General features: G+C 38.6%; 1 protein-coding gene across 2 annotated transcripts in view; it reads right to left on the bottom strand.

The window, feature by feature from the left end:
* Positions 1 to 15,777, bottom strand: part of usp31 (ubiquitin specific peptidase 31) — a 42,095-nt gene extending 26,318 nt beyond the window's left edge. Inside the window, exons 1-4 of one of the 2 annotated variants that reach the window (XM_007237383.4) lie at positions 12,432 to 15,777; positions 7,588 to 7,719; positions 3,530 to 3,624; positions 3,330 to 3,422 (exon numbers count right to left, since the gene is read on the bottom strand). In XM_007237383.4, the coding sequence (XP_007237445.3) occupies positions 3,330 to 3,422; positions 3,530 to 3,624; positions 7,588 to 7,719; positions 12,432 to 12,965 (854 nt within the window). In that variant the 5' untranslated portion in view covers positions 12,966 to 15,777. The remainder of the gene's footprint in view (positions 1 to 3,329; positions 3,423 to 3,529; positions 3,625 to 7,587; positions 7,720 to 12,431) is intronic. The other variant, XM_007237382.4, reaches the window with a different exon arrangement.
* Positions 15,778 to 17,346: the final 1,569 nt, after the last annotated feature.

Below are 17,346 nucleotides of genomic sequence, written 5' to 3' on the forward strand. Positions count from 1 at the left end.
TCTCCAGCACCGAGATTGGAGAAATATTAGCATTAGCCGCTAGCGCTAGCTCTTTCACGGTTAAGAGGTGAGTATTATCGGCTTGTAGCCCACTGCTAACCCTGGCTAGCACTGCTGGAGCAGCATTAGCATTACCCGCTAACTGTGCTAAGCGCTAGCTCTTTCACCGTTCAGAGGTGAGAATTATCGGCCTTCAGCCTGTGCATTTACTGTGTTAAAACAAGCTATATGGGACAAAACGCTAGCTAATATCACCCTGGCTTACCTGAACTCTGTTCCTCAGTGTATCGCAATCGAGCGGCATTAGTCGCTAAATGTTGCTAGCAGTTAGCCTGCTGCACATCCAGCGCTCATTTGACTTAAAAAAAAAAAAAAAAAAAAGTTTAAGAATGACAGTTTTGTTTACATAACTTAGCTTTACAGGTCTCGCCACCCAGCAGCAAGACATGCTGAATTAGGCGGGAAATATGGCGACACCCCTGTTCCTAATAAAGCGCCTTATAATCCGTTGCGCTTTATGTATGAAAATAGACCCGAAAATAGATGTTTATTAATAGTGCGCTTTATAATTCCAGTGATTCCATTCTTGTGCGAAAAACATGATACTAATAATTTATATCATCACAGTCACAACTAAATCTTAAAAACCAGAATAAGTATAAAGAAACCCCTTCTTTAATTTCAATGCAAGTCAATGTTAAAAGGTTTTATTCCAAGGCAATTTGGAACATTTCCATTGGTCCATTTATCATACACAGTCAGAACATTACAATTCACATTCCGTCAAATAGAGAAAAATGTCAGAAACGGAGATAAGGTTTTTGCATGAGAGTGACTGTGTGAAAATCATGTTTCACTGAAACAAGAGATGTGAAGGCCACCATATTAGCCATGCTTATCTCGTGCTGCTGAACGTTTAGCCGTAATGGATCACCATCATCCCCCATGTACATGGGTCTGCGGGGTAGGGGGTGGAATGTGTGGAATGTGTCGTAAATCACCGCTGTCATTCTCCTAATACACGGAATATGGCATCTTTAATCATTTATGCTCCGTAATAAAACGATGGTGCTTAAAAATAGAACGAGGTTAGAATTGAACAGAGAGCTTTCTGAGATCAGTCGAGGCTTAAAACAGTGGAGGCTTAAAATAGTGTCTCCAAACCTCCGGAGACGTAAACTCACACTAATGCCACTTAGCATGAGGAGACAATGATGGTTCTCTGAATAGAGAGGAAAGGGGGGCATCATTTAGAACTAATTTAAGGGTTTTAAAGAAGTAATAACCTCAGCTGGTACTCACGTCCACCTTGTTTCTGATAGAGATAGCTTAGTAAAGCTAATTCTAGACTAATTTGCAAGTGGAAACGGCGCTAAAAAGCCAAACATCTGCAGCAGAAGAAGATAAGGTTGGTTTATCACCACGGCTGAGGTTTGACCTGAACCCTGTTAACTGATCAGTTTACGGTAAAACTGGTCTTTGCACATCTATCCATATTAAATCTGCTCAGTACCTGCAAGTGAAGAATTACTGCAGCCCATTCCACCTCTGTGCAGCTAGAAAATGGGTTTATCTAAGCTTAATATGAGCATAATTGTTTATTATTAAACGATTAGAGATTTAACAATGCAATAAACCTAATCAAATACAGAAAATATTATTAACGTTCATTTAAAACCATTGAAATATTAGTAAAAATGTAATTCAGGAGCATTTATATTGGTCCATTTGTCTTCTGAAAAGTGATTTTTTAAAAAAGTGACAAAGTGCTATTTGTAATATTTTTTACATTCAAAGCAAAGGAATATCAGAAACTTGGAGAAGAACATACACATGACCCACCAGCCCTCACCTTAACAGAAGCGTGAATGGCTTTCACATCACTTTTAAATAGTTCCAGAAACACTATAAATGTACCTAAAATATCCAATGTTTAAGTATTTAAAAGAGATATTTCTCAAAAGCTCTATTGCACAAGTCAGACAAGTTTAATTTTAAATTCCAATATGTTATTCTAGAAGCTTAGATTCTTTACAGTATTAAAAATCAGCCACAATTCCTTTTTTTCCTCCTAATAACAAATACATTCAATTCAGTGTGCATTAAAATTGTCCTTTAAGCTACAGTATTAATATATTTAAACAGCGTTAAAGTTGCTGCTTTTTAAGTTTTTTTTTTTAAACCTCGTAACAAGAGATTTTGGGAGTTTTATCACTTGTGCTGAATAAATAATTCTGCACCCAGGACCTATTCTGGGCTCGTCTGGGGGGACAAGAGGATTTGCAATTCCATTCGCCTCTTTTCTGAGTGAAAAATTGCTGTTTGCTGTTGTTTTTCTATATGACTCTGATAAAAACACTCATACAGTGAGGAACAGCAGCAGGAGCTCCTCAGATAAAGAGCTGTTCTCATTTCTTTATAAGTAATTCATTATAAATGTGAACTAGAACAACACTGCTCTGGACAATGGAATCCATATTTATAAATGACTTGTACTGCGTCAGTGTCTTACAGTGGAGAATTTGATATATTAGCCAGATAATATACTGCTATGAACAAACACTGTCTCTGCTGCTCCATGCTGTTTACACATTAAGAGTGCAGTATGTGCAGCGCTCACTGCTCGCAGCCCCGCCACTCTGTTTAATTTGTGTACATCTGCACTGCAGCGTGCTGTATTAAAGCAGCTTCAGACTGCACAGATATACACACTGGAACACATAATCTTTTTGCTATATTTGCTTTTTTGCTCCTGCGCCAGACAGATCTGACCAATCAGAGGAGAGGATGTGCTCGCATGGTTTATTGTTGCGCATTTTGGTGCATTTGGGTTTATGCCTGTGTGAAACCAAACCAAACAGAGGGAGAAAAGCTCCAAATAAACAAACACATTAACTGATCCGGACCATAGAAACTTTCACAACTACAGGTGTAAAAACACCCAAGATTAAAAAAAGAAAGAAAAATTGTTAACTGATCTGTTTACAGTTAAACTAGTTTGTGCACAGCCTACCGTACGAGCCCTGCTCAGTATATGCAGGAGAGGAATTCCTGCAGTCTGTGCCAACTCTGCGCAGCAAACCAATGTGTTTATCTGAGTCACACAACCCGTACAGAGCAAATGAAAGGAAAACAAGGTTAGCGTTGAGACCTCCAGCGCACGCGGTGCTTTATTACACCACAGAACGCAGCACAAAGCCAGACTAGCTCAAGGGCAGGCCTTCTCATATTGCACAGCAGACTCCAGAAGAGCAATAAGGCCTACAGTAACCGTCCTACACAGCTGCACACGACCAACACGACTGCTGCTGCTGCTACTGCTGACTTACCGAGTGTGAGGCAGCGGGATGGGCAGAGAGATGCAGAGGAAAGGATCAAATGTGTTGCTCTGCTTCTGACAGTGCGGGCAGGTGAGTGAGGATCTGTGTACAGGAGAAAAGAGAGAGAATAATGAACCATGACAACAGAAACCAATGAGCCCAACAACTGAATATAATATTACTGAGAAAGGAAACGCAGCTATACGTACCTGTACTGAGCCTGGAAAAGCTCCTGAACAAAGGAACCAGCTGACAGCGGGAGCGAAGGTCCTTCTAAAGCTCCATCATCTTCCTCTATAGGCGGCTAGAAGAATGAAAACACACAAAAAAAAAAAGAGAGAATTTAATCATCTTAATATCTGGAGCCAGCTGCAAGTCTTAAAACAAAAAATTGTAAAATGTCTTTGGTAAACTTCAGAAAATTGCAGTATATGGTGAGAGCGAATTTTGGATGAGCCTGTCTCAGGCCATGTTCAAACAGTTTCTCTGATTTTACTATCTATATAACCCTGATTTTAAATTACAGCTTTCATGTATCTCGCCACGTTCTCCTCCACCAGTCTTACACATTGCTTAGTAAAACATCATAACTGACCTGGATCATACAGATAGCTCAAACTACAGCTGATTATAAAGTGCAGCACCAGAAAGAGACTGCACAAGTTTGATTTCCATCAGAGGCATAGAAGAAGGAAACTCTTAGTGTTAAAACCCCAAAAACAGGGCGAAACTCAATACAATTCTACAGAGAACACACTGTACCAGATGTTTTCAACAGAATTAAGATCACGTTTACATTTAATAGAATATTGGGGGGGGGGGGGACATATTTGATGTTTTATGACTCAAAGCATATACATTTTACATTGTCGTTTTTTTTTTATCAATTGTAATAAAATAGTTTATTATTCTTTTGTTGGAGTAACTGCTTCTACTGCTTCTACTGGGAATACTTTTTACTAGCTTCAGGAGCATTGGTAAGACAATTTGGTTGCATTCCACAGTGACAAGAGAGCATTAGCATGGTTCCTAGATCATCCCAACTCCCCAATAGGGCTGATTATTTTGATAGTCGACTAATCTAATGATTATTTTTCAGATTACTCGATTAGCTATGGCTACACTATTTCTGCCATGCCTGTCATCTCCATCTCTACCCCCTTTTTCTAGCTTTCTCAATCACCTTGAAACAATAGAAACAGCTGAAGGTTTGATTTAAACAGAACATTGCCCTTTAAATGTAGAAAGTGCTGCTATTTAGAGAGAAAATACGTAATCTGTTGTGTTTAGGCACTTTTGGAGATGCAGGCTGAGTTGAGTGTGAACTGTACAAGTGAGCTTAATAACCCTCTTCCTTTGTGTACAAATAAACAGTTAGTCAAAAATGGATATTGTCGATTATATTGACTAATCGTTGCAGCCCTACATTCTAATCTGGCCATCGAACCGGGCATACATTGTGCTAAAATGTGGAACTAGACATCCTGTGAGTGTTTGCATTTCTGTGTCAGCACTGGGTGCAACTGAAAACAGCCAAATAACATTTATTATAAGGCGTGTCCACAAACATTTAGACATATATTGACCCACAGATCCCTATTTTAGTGATCCATTTTAGCGCACTGGACAATTACGCATTACACGGCTGGATTTAGGGCGTGTCTGTGTGTCTTTGGTTTCGCGAGGGCGCAAAAAATACATCTTGCGCAGCTTAAAACGCTCAAAAGGCATAACGTTTTAAGCGTAATGTGAAATAAATCAAACAGCATTTCACTTGCCATTCCTTTTAAGAGCCAGGTGCACTTACTTTGACTTTGGCATGTTTGTATCTTAACAGCGCAGGGCTTTGGTAAAGTAGCAAAGAGAATCGTGACGCACCTTGCGCAGGATGTACTCTACTGGATAGGGCCCACAGTGTGTTTATTTACTCAACTCAATCAGTGACAGACAATGGTGACAGATGGGATTTATTTTGAAAGAAATTTCCCTGTAAGGCCAGAAAGTTCCTGGCACTCCTGCGTGATGCGTTAAGCTGCCAGCACAGCTTCTCACCGGCACAACTGCCAGGATGAATCAGCCAGCCTGACTGACCTCACACGAGGGTCTCTCTGGTGCCTGACCCTGATCAGGACATCCCAGACAGCTTGCTGGCAGCGTGGGAAAAATTACCACATCAGCCGCCTGCAGCAGCTAGCAGCACATGCATTAAACCAGGGCCAGTTATCTCTGCTCAGGCCTTTTTGTCTGCAGGCCTGATTGGTCCTGGGGGCAGTCAGATTGATGGCTGATAAGAAGCTTTGTTTTATGGGTGTCGTTACAGAGAAGTCTGGCCCGTAAATCAGGCGGAGTTTCAGGCAGGCTCTTCTGCCAGCTACTCAGCAGATTAGGATCTTCAGCCAAAATGAGAAATCAATGGAGATCCAAATCCAAGCCATCTTTACATGACACAAGTAGTCTGTCTAAGTCTCTAGAACCCATTCTTCAGCTCAAAGGAATTAATGGATGATTTTAAGTACAGCATAGGTTTTTTTTTTTACTTCTTAATACACATTTTAATCAATAAATAAAGTGCAGACATGGACAATAAACGCAAAAGTCAACTAAAACTATAATTAAGATTGATTATAGTGTGTCTAAAATGAATCAGATAAAATGTTGACACACAATATTTAATAATAAAATGTGTCTTAGGTCCTGAGAGCTCCTTTGTGTAGGCATTTATTCAGTTTTATTCATTGGGAATGGAACAGAGTACCTAAGGTCCTTCAAACCTCAGTCAAATCTGTTTGGCCTGATAATTTGGATTGTGGATAATGATATTGGTTATTATACCCAATATATTAATCTTGATATAGAAAACTCCTCCTATACGCAGTAAAATTATTTTTATTAAAACATCCCTGACCTTCATCCAATTAAACTGAACGGATTACTGTACACTCTTTTAAAATACATTTGCAGTTGGTTTAGTGTTTGTTCAGCAAACTTAATTCAGCAACCTGCTGCTGATTTTTAGATAATTTTAGGGTACACTTTATCGTATGTCTTCAGAAAGGGGACAGTAGTGCAGCAATTAATTATTATTATTGCCCATTCCTTATTTCCTCAGTGATGGAAAGCTGAAATTAGCTTTTATTTTATTTTTCTGTTCCTCCTTATAAATGTTGAAGCCTCTGATGTCTGTTGTAGAATTTAAGGTGGAATGGGAAAGAAAGCTAGCTAGGTACGGAGATGAACTACTGTACTAGCATTTTTTTAATGCTCGTTATAAAGAAAATGGGCATAAAACATTGAAATTACACATTAAACTATGGTAATATAGTAGTTTTGGTCATTTTTAACAGTAATTCTGAAGAAATCTCGACTTGACTGGCCATGTAGCCCTCATACTTCACACTACACCTAGGAATACATTCACAATACAGAGGCTTAAGTCGTAGAGCAATGGGGTGACATGGGATTAGGCACATCATCTGTCACTGAATGCAATCAAATCTTCAGTTAGCCAAATCCTCAATTAGCCAAAATCTAGAAGAAATCCTTTCCTGGACAGTAGACAGGTTTTTTCTGTTGGAAAAAAACAACAGAAGCAGGATATACCATTTTTAACACTTACTTTTGGCCTTATAATGCAATAAATGTCCATCACTGCAGCTGTACACCTTACCTGAAAAGGCTACCATTTTTTTAAATCTAGGCATTAGCTATCACCTATATTACTTGAGAGTTTAGTCTAGTCTAAAGAACAAAGCTTAGTTCAAGGTCTCTCCTGGACACCCTTAGCTAGCTGCTCAGTGAAGGTGTTCAATTCCATTAGCAGTTCACCTGATTTATCATCTGAAGCCCTGATTTACCAAACCAGCTGCTACTATGCAAAACTATGAATAATACTAGACTCCTAGCAAATTACCACATTTATACACAATTCAGACTTTTTTTTATTTTTATCTGACACAGAACACACATTTCTGGAACCATTTAAAGGCCAGCCTAATTAAGAATAATTATAATAATCAGAAAATAAAATGCAATATACGACAGATGGGTAATTGTCTCTATTAGATAATAGAGACAGTTAGAGAAAAAAACAATTAGATTATTCGCAAAACAGTTCATAAAAAAAATAACACTTAAATAAAATATTCTGCAGACATAACAGCACAGCACACTTCACAGCCAGGTAAGGGCAATAAAGCACTAAATCTCTCCTTTTCACAGAGACCTCAGGTCACCTTTACAGGCACAGTCATTAAAACTCACAGCTTACCTTTATAGAAGCCCTGCTGTGGCCAACAGCATTCAGGTCTTCATGCACTCGGTCCAGCAGCCAGAGCAGGAACTCCTGAGCATCATGCTGAGCATTCCCTCTGTACTGCATAGCACGCTTCGACACTGCATTCTAGGAATGAAAAATAATATACATGAATAAGCAAATACATAAATTCAGGTAGAGAGTTCAGTTCTCACATAACAAGTGTAAATATTAGTAAATAGCAGCAAATCAGAATGATAAAATATGCTAAATATAGTTTATTTTGCATTTATGCTCAATTTTGTTAATCCAATCAAAAACAAAAGTTTCCTTCAGCTTTTTTTGTTAAGAACAAAAAACAGCTCACATCAACCTTACAAGCGGCAGACACACAGTACTAGGGGTGGGCGATATGGCTCTAAAATAATATCACGATATTTCAGGGTATTTTTGCAATAACGATATACTTGGCGATATAGGAAAACTAAAATAATTTATTAATTTCAGGAATATAGTATAATAGTATAACAGAATAATCATAATGTGGGAATATAAATAATATAGCATAAAATAATATAATGTAGCAAATAATATTGCAGAATATTTAGTGCATGCATATAAACTGCAAACTAAAACAATTATACAATAAATACACTTAAAGCTTCACAGTAAATAATAGACTACTTTTAAGACAGAACATCCCTATTATCACAATATGGATTTTTAATATCATGATATTTCTGTGTCACGATATATTGTATACGATATAATATTGCCCACCCCTACACACTACTAATCAAAAGTTTGGACACACCTCTTCTCACTCAATATGGTCTCTCTCTTTTAGATTGTAAATTTAATATTGATGAAATATTCTGCAAAAAAGTACTAAACAAACCAGAATATATGATTTAGAGTTTAGATTTTTCTATATAAGTATCACATGTATCTTTGAGGACAGATCTGAACACTCTTGGTATTTTAATCTCAGTGTCTTCATGAGGGAGAGTCACCTGGAATAGTTTTCTCAGCGTCTTAAAGGAAGGAGTTTCTGGAGGTGCTGAACAATAGCTGCTGCTTTTTCTTCATGCTGTGAAGCTCCAGCTCATCCCAGTTAAATCACCTCAAATCACCACCTCAGTTTATCAGGTTTAGATCAGGGGATTATTATGGAGGACAACCACTTTTTTCTGTTTACTTTGCAATTCCATATGTATCTCTTAATAGTTTTCATGTCTGTAATATTAATCTACTATTTAGAAAATTAATTTATTGAAGAAATAAAGAAACACTGAATGTGAAGGTGTGTCCAAACTGAGTGGCAGTGTATTACACTTAAGGAAAAGTGTAAAATAGAAAAATACTGCCAAATAAAATAATTCTTTACAGCTTTCTGACAAATACAGAACAGACCACCCACAACTCAAGACAGACTTCTTAATAATCTGATGACCCAAATCAGGTGTGTTGGAAACAGTTGTGTTTGGGTGCAGTCATCATTAGTAATGCTTCTGGAGAGCCGACAACTCAAAAGATTATGGATTCAACTCTAATCCACTTAACTAGATCCAATTAATCCAAATTACTACCTACTACAAAGGTATTTTGTAGTTGGTAGTATGTATATATATATATATATATATATATATATATATATATATATATATATATATATATATATATATATATATATATATATATATTAGGGGTGTCACGATTCTCTAAATCCTCGATTCGATTTTATTTCCGATTTGAGGGTCACGATTCGATTCAATTCTCGATTTTCTTTTTTATTATATATTTACATTTTATTATTTTATGCCTCATAAAATTTAAATAATATATTATTTATTATTATTATTATTATTATTATTATTATTATTATTTATTAATATATATATGGTAATGCCATCTAGTGACTTTTTTGGTAGCAACAGTGTGCACTATTAAAACTGCAACGTGCAAAATAAAATAAAAAAATAAAAAAATAGGAACAATTAAAGCCTTAACAAACTGAACTCTATCCTACTATAACAGTTAAACATGAAAAATAAGACTCGGCCCCTGAGAATTACAAGTTTTTTTCTTTAAGAAAGATATATTATTAACTTTATCTGAGAGAAAGTTGTTTTTTTAATTCAATGGAAAGCAACAGGTGTAGTCAATCATAAGTTTAAGATTTTTAATCCACCTCACTGTGATCTATAGTCAGTGTTCTCAAGTCACACTGACACACGCATTTCAGCGAGTTCACACGCTCTCACCTGCGCGCACCCACCCCTCCGTTAGATACAGATACAAAACCTGCGCGCCCAACCCCCGCCCCCCCTCCTCCGTTGGACAGATAAAAAACAGTGATCACACTCCCGCCGACACTCAAAACTTGAGAGCCCTGTCTATATTTCTATAAATCCGTTTTCAGTTTCTCCTCCGTGGTTGAAAGGCAGCTGTCTCTCACACAGCAGAACTGAGGGCGGGGCTGCGCTCATGCAGCGGCTCTCTATTTACATGAATAGGATGCGCTGTGTTGGTGCTGCCCCATTTGCGTAGCGCGCGCGGGAGGGATCGTCGATTCTCGTTTTGACTTCGATACTCGAGACCATGACCTCATTTCGATCGATTTCGATAAAATATCGAGATCGTGACACCCCTAATATATATATATAAGTAGCTGAATGAGGTGTTAGATTTGGAATGGAGCAGAACCTCTCCAGAAGGGCAGGACAGTGTACAGATATCAGACAGCACATGTTTCTAAGGCTAGGTTTACCATTACAAGCCTCATTAATCAGCAAAATGAGAGTGACCTGTATGCATCACAGTAGTCTGTAATGTCGCCTCCATCATCAATAACAAAAAAAAACATGAACATTACTGAAATTTGACTTTAAAAGTTCATTTTTTCAGTCTAGAAGTATTCAAATATGGACATTAAATCCAATTTCAAGTGCTGTATTTTGTTCTCAGGTAACAGTTATCTTCTTAACTGATTGGCCACCTAAAGACCAGTTTTGAAAACACTTTCAAATCACTGGTTTCCAAAGCTTGCCCTGCACATTTTAGAGTTTACCCTGGTTGATCCAGCTAATCAGGTAACCGCCAAGCCTTTTTTCAGAGCTTAAATTGTTTTTTTAAGAGCAGGAAAACACTGCAAGGTGAAGTGCATGGGTTTTCTTTCTAGGACCAGAGCTGGAACCTCAGTAGTCTCTAACCCTGTTCCTGAAGAGCTACTGCTCCACAGATTAGGAATCCATTGTTAATCCACCCAACCTGATCCAATTACTGCAAATCACTGCCTTCAGAAGTCTATGATTAGCTGAACAGAGTGTTAGATTTTGGGTGGAGTTGAAACTGCAGTAAGGAAGCTCTCCAGAAGTTCCTAACCTTGTTCCTACTCACATTCTAGAGTTTACCCAGCTCCTAATAGACCTAAATCACAATCTGATAATTAACAAGCTAAGCATGAATTAAATGCAAGTCTGACACAACAAGGAACCCACTAAAATGTGCTCCAGGGCAGAAAATCACTGTTCTAGCACAGGTCAATGACCCTTTAGAAGAGCAGGGCAATATGGAAGTGTTTTGACACGCAGACAAAACGCATCAGCAGATTCTTTAAAGCAGCGAGTCAACTACTTTTCATGTATAATACGGTCATTTTTATTAAATTTCTGCTGCACATTATCCAAATAAAAAGGAATATAACACTGGGGTAATATTTTAACACTGATGTTATTCTCAATATGCTTGAAAAAGAAAGCAAACTGCCAAGACAATAAGAAAATATATCAAATTACAAAACATCAGAACAATTTATGTATTATATGGTTGGTCAACCTGATTCTAGGTTAGGTAATGAGATACGATGGGTTTCCTACAAGCATGCAGAATCAAAGAGATGGTTCTTACATGGCTAGGACCTAAAGGGCCCTAAAATCAGGTATTTTCCCCACCCTGCTCCAGTAGAACACACCTTGCATGTTAGAGGTTTCCTTCACCAACAGACTACAACCACCTCAAGAGGCATTGTAAATGAGCAGGATCTGGCATGATAAGGCCAGGATTGGACCTTCACTCACCAGGGTGGTACAACATCTGGACCTGACTTTGTGTCTTTCCACATATAAGTCTGATACAACAGGGAACCACTAAAATGTGCTCCAGGGCCAAAAAACACTGTTCTAGCACGGGTCAATGACCCTCTAGAAGAGCAGGGCAATATAGAAGTGTTTTGACACGCAGACAAAATGCATCAGCAGATTCTTCAAAACAGCTAGTCAACTTCTTTTCATTTATAATACAGTCATTTTTATTCAATTCCTGCTGCATATCATCCAATTAAACATTATTATAACAGTGGGATTCTTTAATCAATGATGTTATCCTTAATATGCTTGGAAAAGAAAGCATACTGCCAAGAAACTATAATGTATCATAGTTTCAGAACCATTCATGTATTATATGCTTGGTTCTAGCTTAGATAATGGGAAATGATCAGTTTCCTACAAGCATGCAGATCCAAAAAGATTGTTCTTAAATGGCTATTTAATGGCTAAATGGCCCTAAAATCAGGTATTTTCCCGACCCTGGTCCAGTAGAACACACCAAACATGCATGTTAGAGGTTTCCTTCACCAACAGACTACAACCACCTCAAGAGGCATTGTAAATTAGCAGGATTTGGCATGTTAAGGCCAGGATTGGACCTTCACTCACCAGGGTGGCAACATCTGGACCTGACTTTCTGTCTTTCCACATACAATTGAAACTCAAGTTGGACAATGTCTTGCAGAACCCAAAAGACCACACAAAAACCAAAGTACAATAGTGACCAGAACTTAAAGCATGCCTGAGACGTACCTTGAATTCTCTACTATGGTGTGGCGTGTATTCAAAGGTCCACAGGGCCCGAACCAGTCCAGCCAGATGTTCAGTTACATCCCCCTTGCTCTGGGCACCTTTCCTTTGCAAGTGAACCCCATTGGTCTTGGGCTTCTCCTCCTCAGTGGTCACATCTCCACGGAACTGCTCCAATGCCAGGTACTCGGCGAACAGGTCCGTATTACTCAAGCACTGCAGGATGGCGTTCATGAAGCAGGTATTCCCATGGTTCTTTAGGCCGGACACACCTGGAATTTTATCCCGAGAAAGGAAGCCACCACTGTCGCTCTCGTCAGAGGCCACAGAGCCCTTACCATCGACCTTGAAGGCAGTGAAGCCTCCATCATCCTTTTCACCTTCTGCTGCATGAAGCTCTGATCCAAAGTGGGAGAGGGTTGTAAGGGTCTTCAAGACCCTGTTCATAAAACTCCCCACTGAGCGTACCGAGCCTCTCCGGAAGAGTTTCTTGCTCAGGCCTGACTTTTTCTCCTTGGTCGAAGATTTGGTCGACATGACGGCAGCTTCTTTTAGAGGCGAGGAGAAGTCCAAAAACTGGTGTACAACAAATAGAAGTTACGGAGGAATCTCCAACTTCTACTGCCTACAGAAGCTGCTGTTTAGTGTAATGTTCTCCAAGGGCGTCTCACAAAGCTCAGAAAGTGCCATGCTGGCCTATCTTAGATGTATAGAGCCATGGGTTGGTTCAGAATAGGCTGGCGAGCTAATCTGAAGCAGATCATTTAGAAACTTGCTCCTTCTGGAGAAGCTTTGAAGACCTGTGGAGCTGCTTTTCATTGTAGTCTGTTGGCTAAAAAAACACGTCTGCTACGATAACTAGCTAGCTAGCTAAATAGATTTGAATTTTGGGGGTATTTAAGCTGAACATACAGCTACAAATGTTCACATCTGTGGATGAACAGCAAGATTTTGATGCCTTGAGTGCAGTGTGAATAGTGCGCTTTGTAAATTAATGCAACTAGAGTTAGCTGTTCGTCAACGAGACATCACAGCCTTGAGGTGTTTATTGTGGAAATCAAAATTGTGATAAAGATAAAAATATGATTTATCGTACAGCCCTACTTGCTAGCCAGCTGAACTGTTCACTTGTGTTGGACATTTTAAGTGAAAATATTGTGCTAAACAGCATAATGTCAACACTTAGCAAGCTTTTGACACCTTGAATAAAAAGAATATAATTAAAAATCAAGCTAAACAGCTTGAAGTCCACATCTGTGGATGACCAGAACAAATAGCTGAAAATGAAAAGCAGTAGCTTAAACTTTGTAGATGCACAACCAAAAAACTTGCATAAATACTTTTTATAATACAGTTCTACTAGCTTCTAGTGTTAGCTAACCTAGCTAAATGGGTGACTTTTAAGGGACATTTAAGAAGGAAATTTAGCTTAAGTATAGACTAGCCGGCTACAGGTGCGACCTTTGTAGAATATTTAGCTGGACATTAAGCTAATCAGCATTTATATGAATATCTGTAGACAATTAGGCATATTTTGCCACGTTAAACGATAATTAGCAGCTTAAAACTTAAGGAAAGTTGCAGTTTTCTCAAACAAAACCCTACCAACTACCTAGGTTAATTAACCAGCTAAAGTAATGACTTTTGTGGAATATTAAGATGGAAATTAAGCTAAACATTACAAAGTTACATTAATATCTTCAGACGCTTAGCAAGATTTTGACACATTAAAAACGAGAATTAGTACTAAAGAAAGTTCTAGTCTTCTTAAACAATCCTGCATGCTAGCATGCTAACAAGCTAAGTTGGTCACTTTTGTGGAATATTGAGCTGGAAATTAAGCTAAAGCGCATTAGATGAATATCTGTAGACGATTATCCAGATTTTGACACATTAAAAAACGAGAATCGGCAGCTTAAAACGTAGGGAATGTTGCAGTTTTCTCAAACCCTACCAACTACCTAGGTTGATTAACCAGCTAAAGGAACGACTTTTGTGGAATATTAAGATGGAAATTAGCCTAAACAACATTTAAGTTACAATAATATCTTCAGACGCTTAGCAAGATTTTGACACATTAAAAACGAGAATTAGTACTAAAGAAAGTTCTAGTTTTCTCAAACAATCCTGCCTGCTAGCATGCTAACAAGCTAAGTTGGTCACTTTTGTGGAATATTAAACTGAAAACGAAGCCAAAGTGAATTAAATAAATATCTTTAGACGCTTAGCCAGATTTTGACAGACTGAAAACGAAGAATAGCAGCTTAAATATGATCCAATTTGCTGTTATTTTCTTTAGCTAGCTAGCTAACTTAGCAAACGTTAGCTAATAAGCTAGCTAAACAGCTAGCTAGCTAGTTAGCCTAAGTTACCTACACTGTTAAGTTAACGCTAGCAAAGCTAAGCTAGTTTTTAGCTCAGTTTAGGTAGACCCAAGCTTTGCATATGGTCAGAAATTGTGTAAATTAGTCAACTAATGATTTGGGTAGTTAGTTAGACTTTTAAAAACGCTGATTTAACCTTCATTAGCTAAGTTAGCTTAGCTAGCTTGGCTATATGAAGCCCTATTAACGTAACGTTAAGTTAAATACAGTCTGCACTGAACCTGCACTCTGTATATGTGTATGTAACGTTATATGCATGTGTGTGTGTGTGTTTATGTCTATATAGCTAAAAAAAAGAGCTATATATCGCCAAAAGAACACAACACAGACATATTTAAAACGTGTACAACAATAAATATCACACCACTCTCTTGGAAATAACCCTTATTTAAGCATTTAAGCATTCAGTATCACTCTGAAACCCCACAAATTAACGTAACCAATGTACGTTAGCTACTGTTATAGGACCTAAGCTGGGTACTGCATACATAATTCAACCGCAGCTCCACCCCGGCAAAGAGACTAATATATAATTAGCAAGACCTCTTCCTACAGCGAATTAACGACTTAAAGACGCTAAAACGTGGTGTTTTCATGCAAAATCAGCTTCTAATCTCCAGGTAGAGCTTGTTGTTGGAGAGCTGGGGGCTAACAGTAGCCTGCAGGACCTCCAGATCCAGCAGCAGCAGCTCCAGCAGCAGCAGTAAAAGGCAGCAGGCAGTCAGGGGAGACCCATGTTGGCGATTCCCCAGAGCCGCAAAAAGAGCCTCAGCCCCGCCATCTTCCAGCCACTGTTCCAGCACCGATCCAGCTATCTTCACACGCGTTTTCTTCTCGATAGCAGCGATTAAACCCAGAAAATCCGAGGCTGTAAAGTGTGTGAAGGCGCCTGAGCTCTCCCAGCGCTCCGCCTGAAAATCACTGACACTGCAGGGCGTTGGGGCAGCTGACGTCAGAGCAGCAGCAGCAGCAGCAGCAGAACATTGGAGCAGGTAGTGGAGTTTTCTGAAGTCTGAGTGAAGGTCTCTCTACCATCCATCTCTCTCTCTCTCTCTCTCTCTTTGTGTTTTTTTTCTGTACCACTGTTGTAGAGTGGAGAGAACACCGTGTCACCTGTCAAATTGTGCCTATGCTCTGTCTATAATAAATAGCATAAGGAGTACTATTTTTCTATTTTTTTCCCCATTTACTCCCAAATGTACACAGCCAGAGCAGCAGCAGCAACAGCAGAACATTGGAGAAGGTAGTGGAGTTTTCTGAAGCCTGGGTGAAGGTCTCTCTACCATCCATCCATCCATATAATAAATAACATAATGAGTAATATAATATAAGAACCCCCTAAATGATGGTGATGTCTGATTTTTTAGCATAGACAAAGATAACCTGATTAAATATAAAAAAAAAAACACTTTTCAAATGCAAATGTTATTTATTAAAGGAAAAAAATATCCAAACCAATCTAGCCCTGTGTGAAAAAAGTGTTTGGCCCCTAAACCTAATAACTCGGTTGTACCACCCTTGGCGGCAAAAACTGCAATCAAGCTTTACCTATAACTGGCAACAAGTCTTTCACATCTCATTGTCCTGCTGCAAAACCCAAGTACACCTGAGCTTGAGGTCACAAACAGATGGCCGAATATTCTCCTTCAGGATTGTCTGGTAAACTATCCATCTATTAAAGCAAGTTATCCAGCAGCTCCAGATCATCACACACACACTACCACCACCATGTTTTACATTCAGTATGATGTTCTTTTTCTGAAATTATGAGTTAGTTTTCCACCAGATGTAATGGGACACACACCTTACAAAAAGTTCCACTCCTGAATGAGTTGTTCATGCACTTTTGAAATAATTACGGTCAGCCGGCCACTCCTGGGAAGGTTCACCAGTGTTCCATGTTTTCTCCATTTGTGAATAATAGCTCTCACAGTGGTTCGCTGGTTAAAAGAGCTTTTTCACACCTGTAGTTGGTTTCTATGGTCCGGATCAGTAAATGAGAGGGTTTCTCCCTCTGTTTGGTTTGTTTTTTCGCAGGCATAAACCTTAACGCACCGAAATACACACCAATAAACCACGCAATCATATTGTCTCCTCAAAGCTCTCTGAGGTTGAGGTCCAACTAACATCTCATAAATAAATATAAATCACAAGTCATAGTTAAATGCACAAAATAATGATAATAGGATTAAGAAACTTTTAAATAAAATAACTGGTATGACTTCTAATTACTATTTTAATTTTATCTGTATCCGGCCATTCTATCTGTACAGTGTGAAGCTGTTTTAACCCAGAACCCTGAAAATGTGCTGCTGTGCTTTCAAACTGTGTTATCAATGGGACGTGCAGAGAATGCTGCACATTACTGCATGTGTAAACAGCATGAAGCATCAGAGACAGCATTTGTTCATAGCAGTATATTATCTGGCTGATATGTCAGATTAAACTGTGCCATATCAGCAATTTAGCTCGAATAAAAATAAGTATATTTGATAGCTGGGTCGGATCGAGACCAGATCACGTTCTCACACCAA

This window comes from Astyanax mexicanus, chromosome 3 (assembly GCF_023375975.1).
Source record: "Astyanax mexicanus isolate ESR-SI-001 chromosome 3, AstMex3_surface, whole genome shotgun sequence".
In the NCBI taxonomy this organism is placed as follows: Eukaryota; Metazoa; Chordata; class Actinopteri; order Characiformes; family Acestrorhamphidae; genus Astyanax; species Astyanax mexicanus.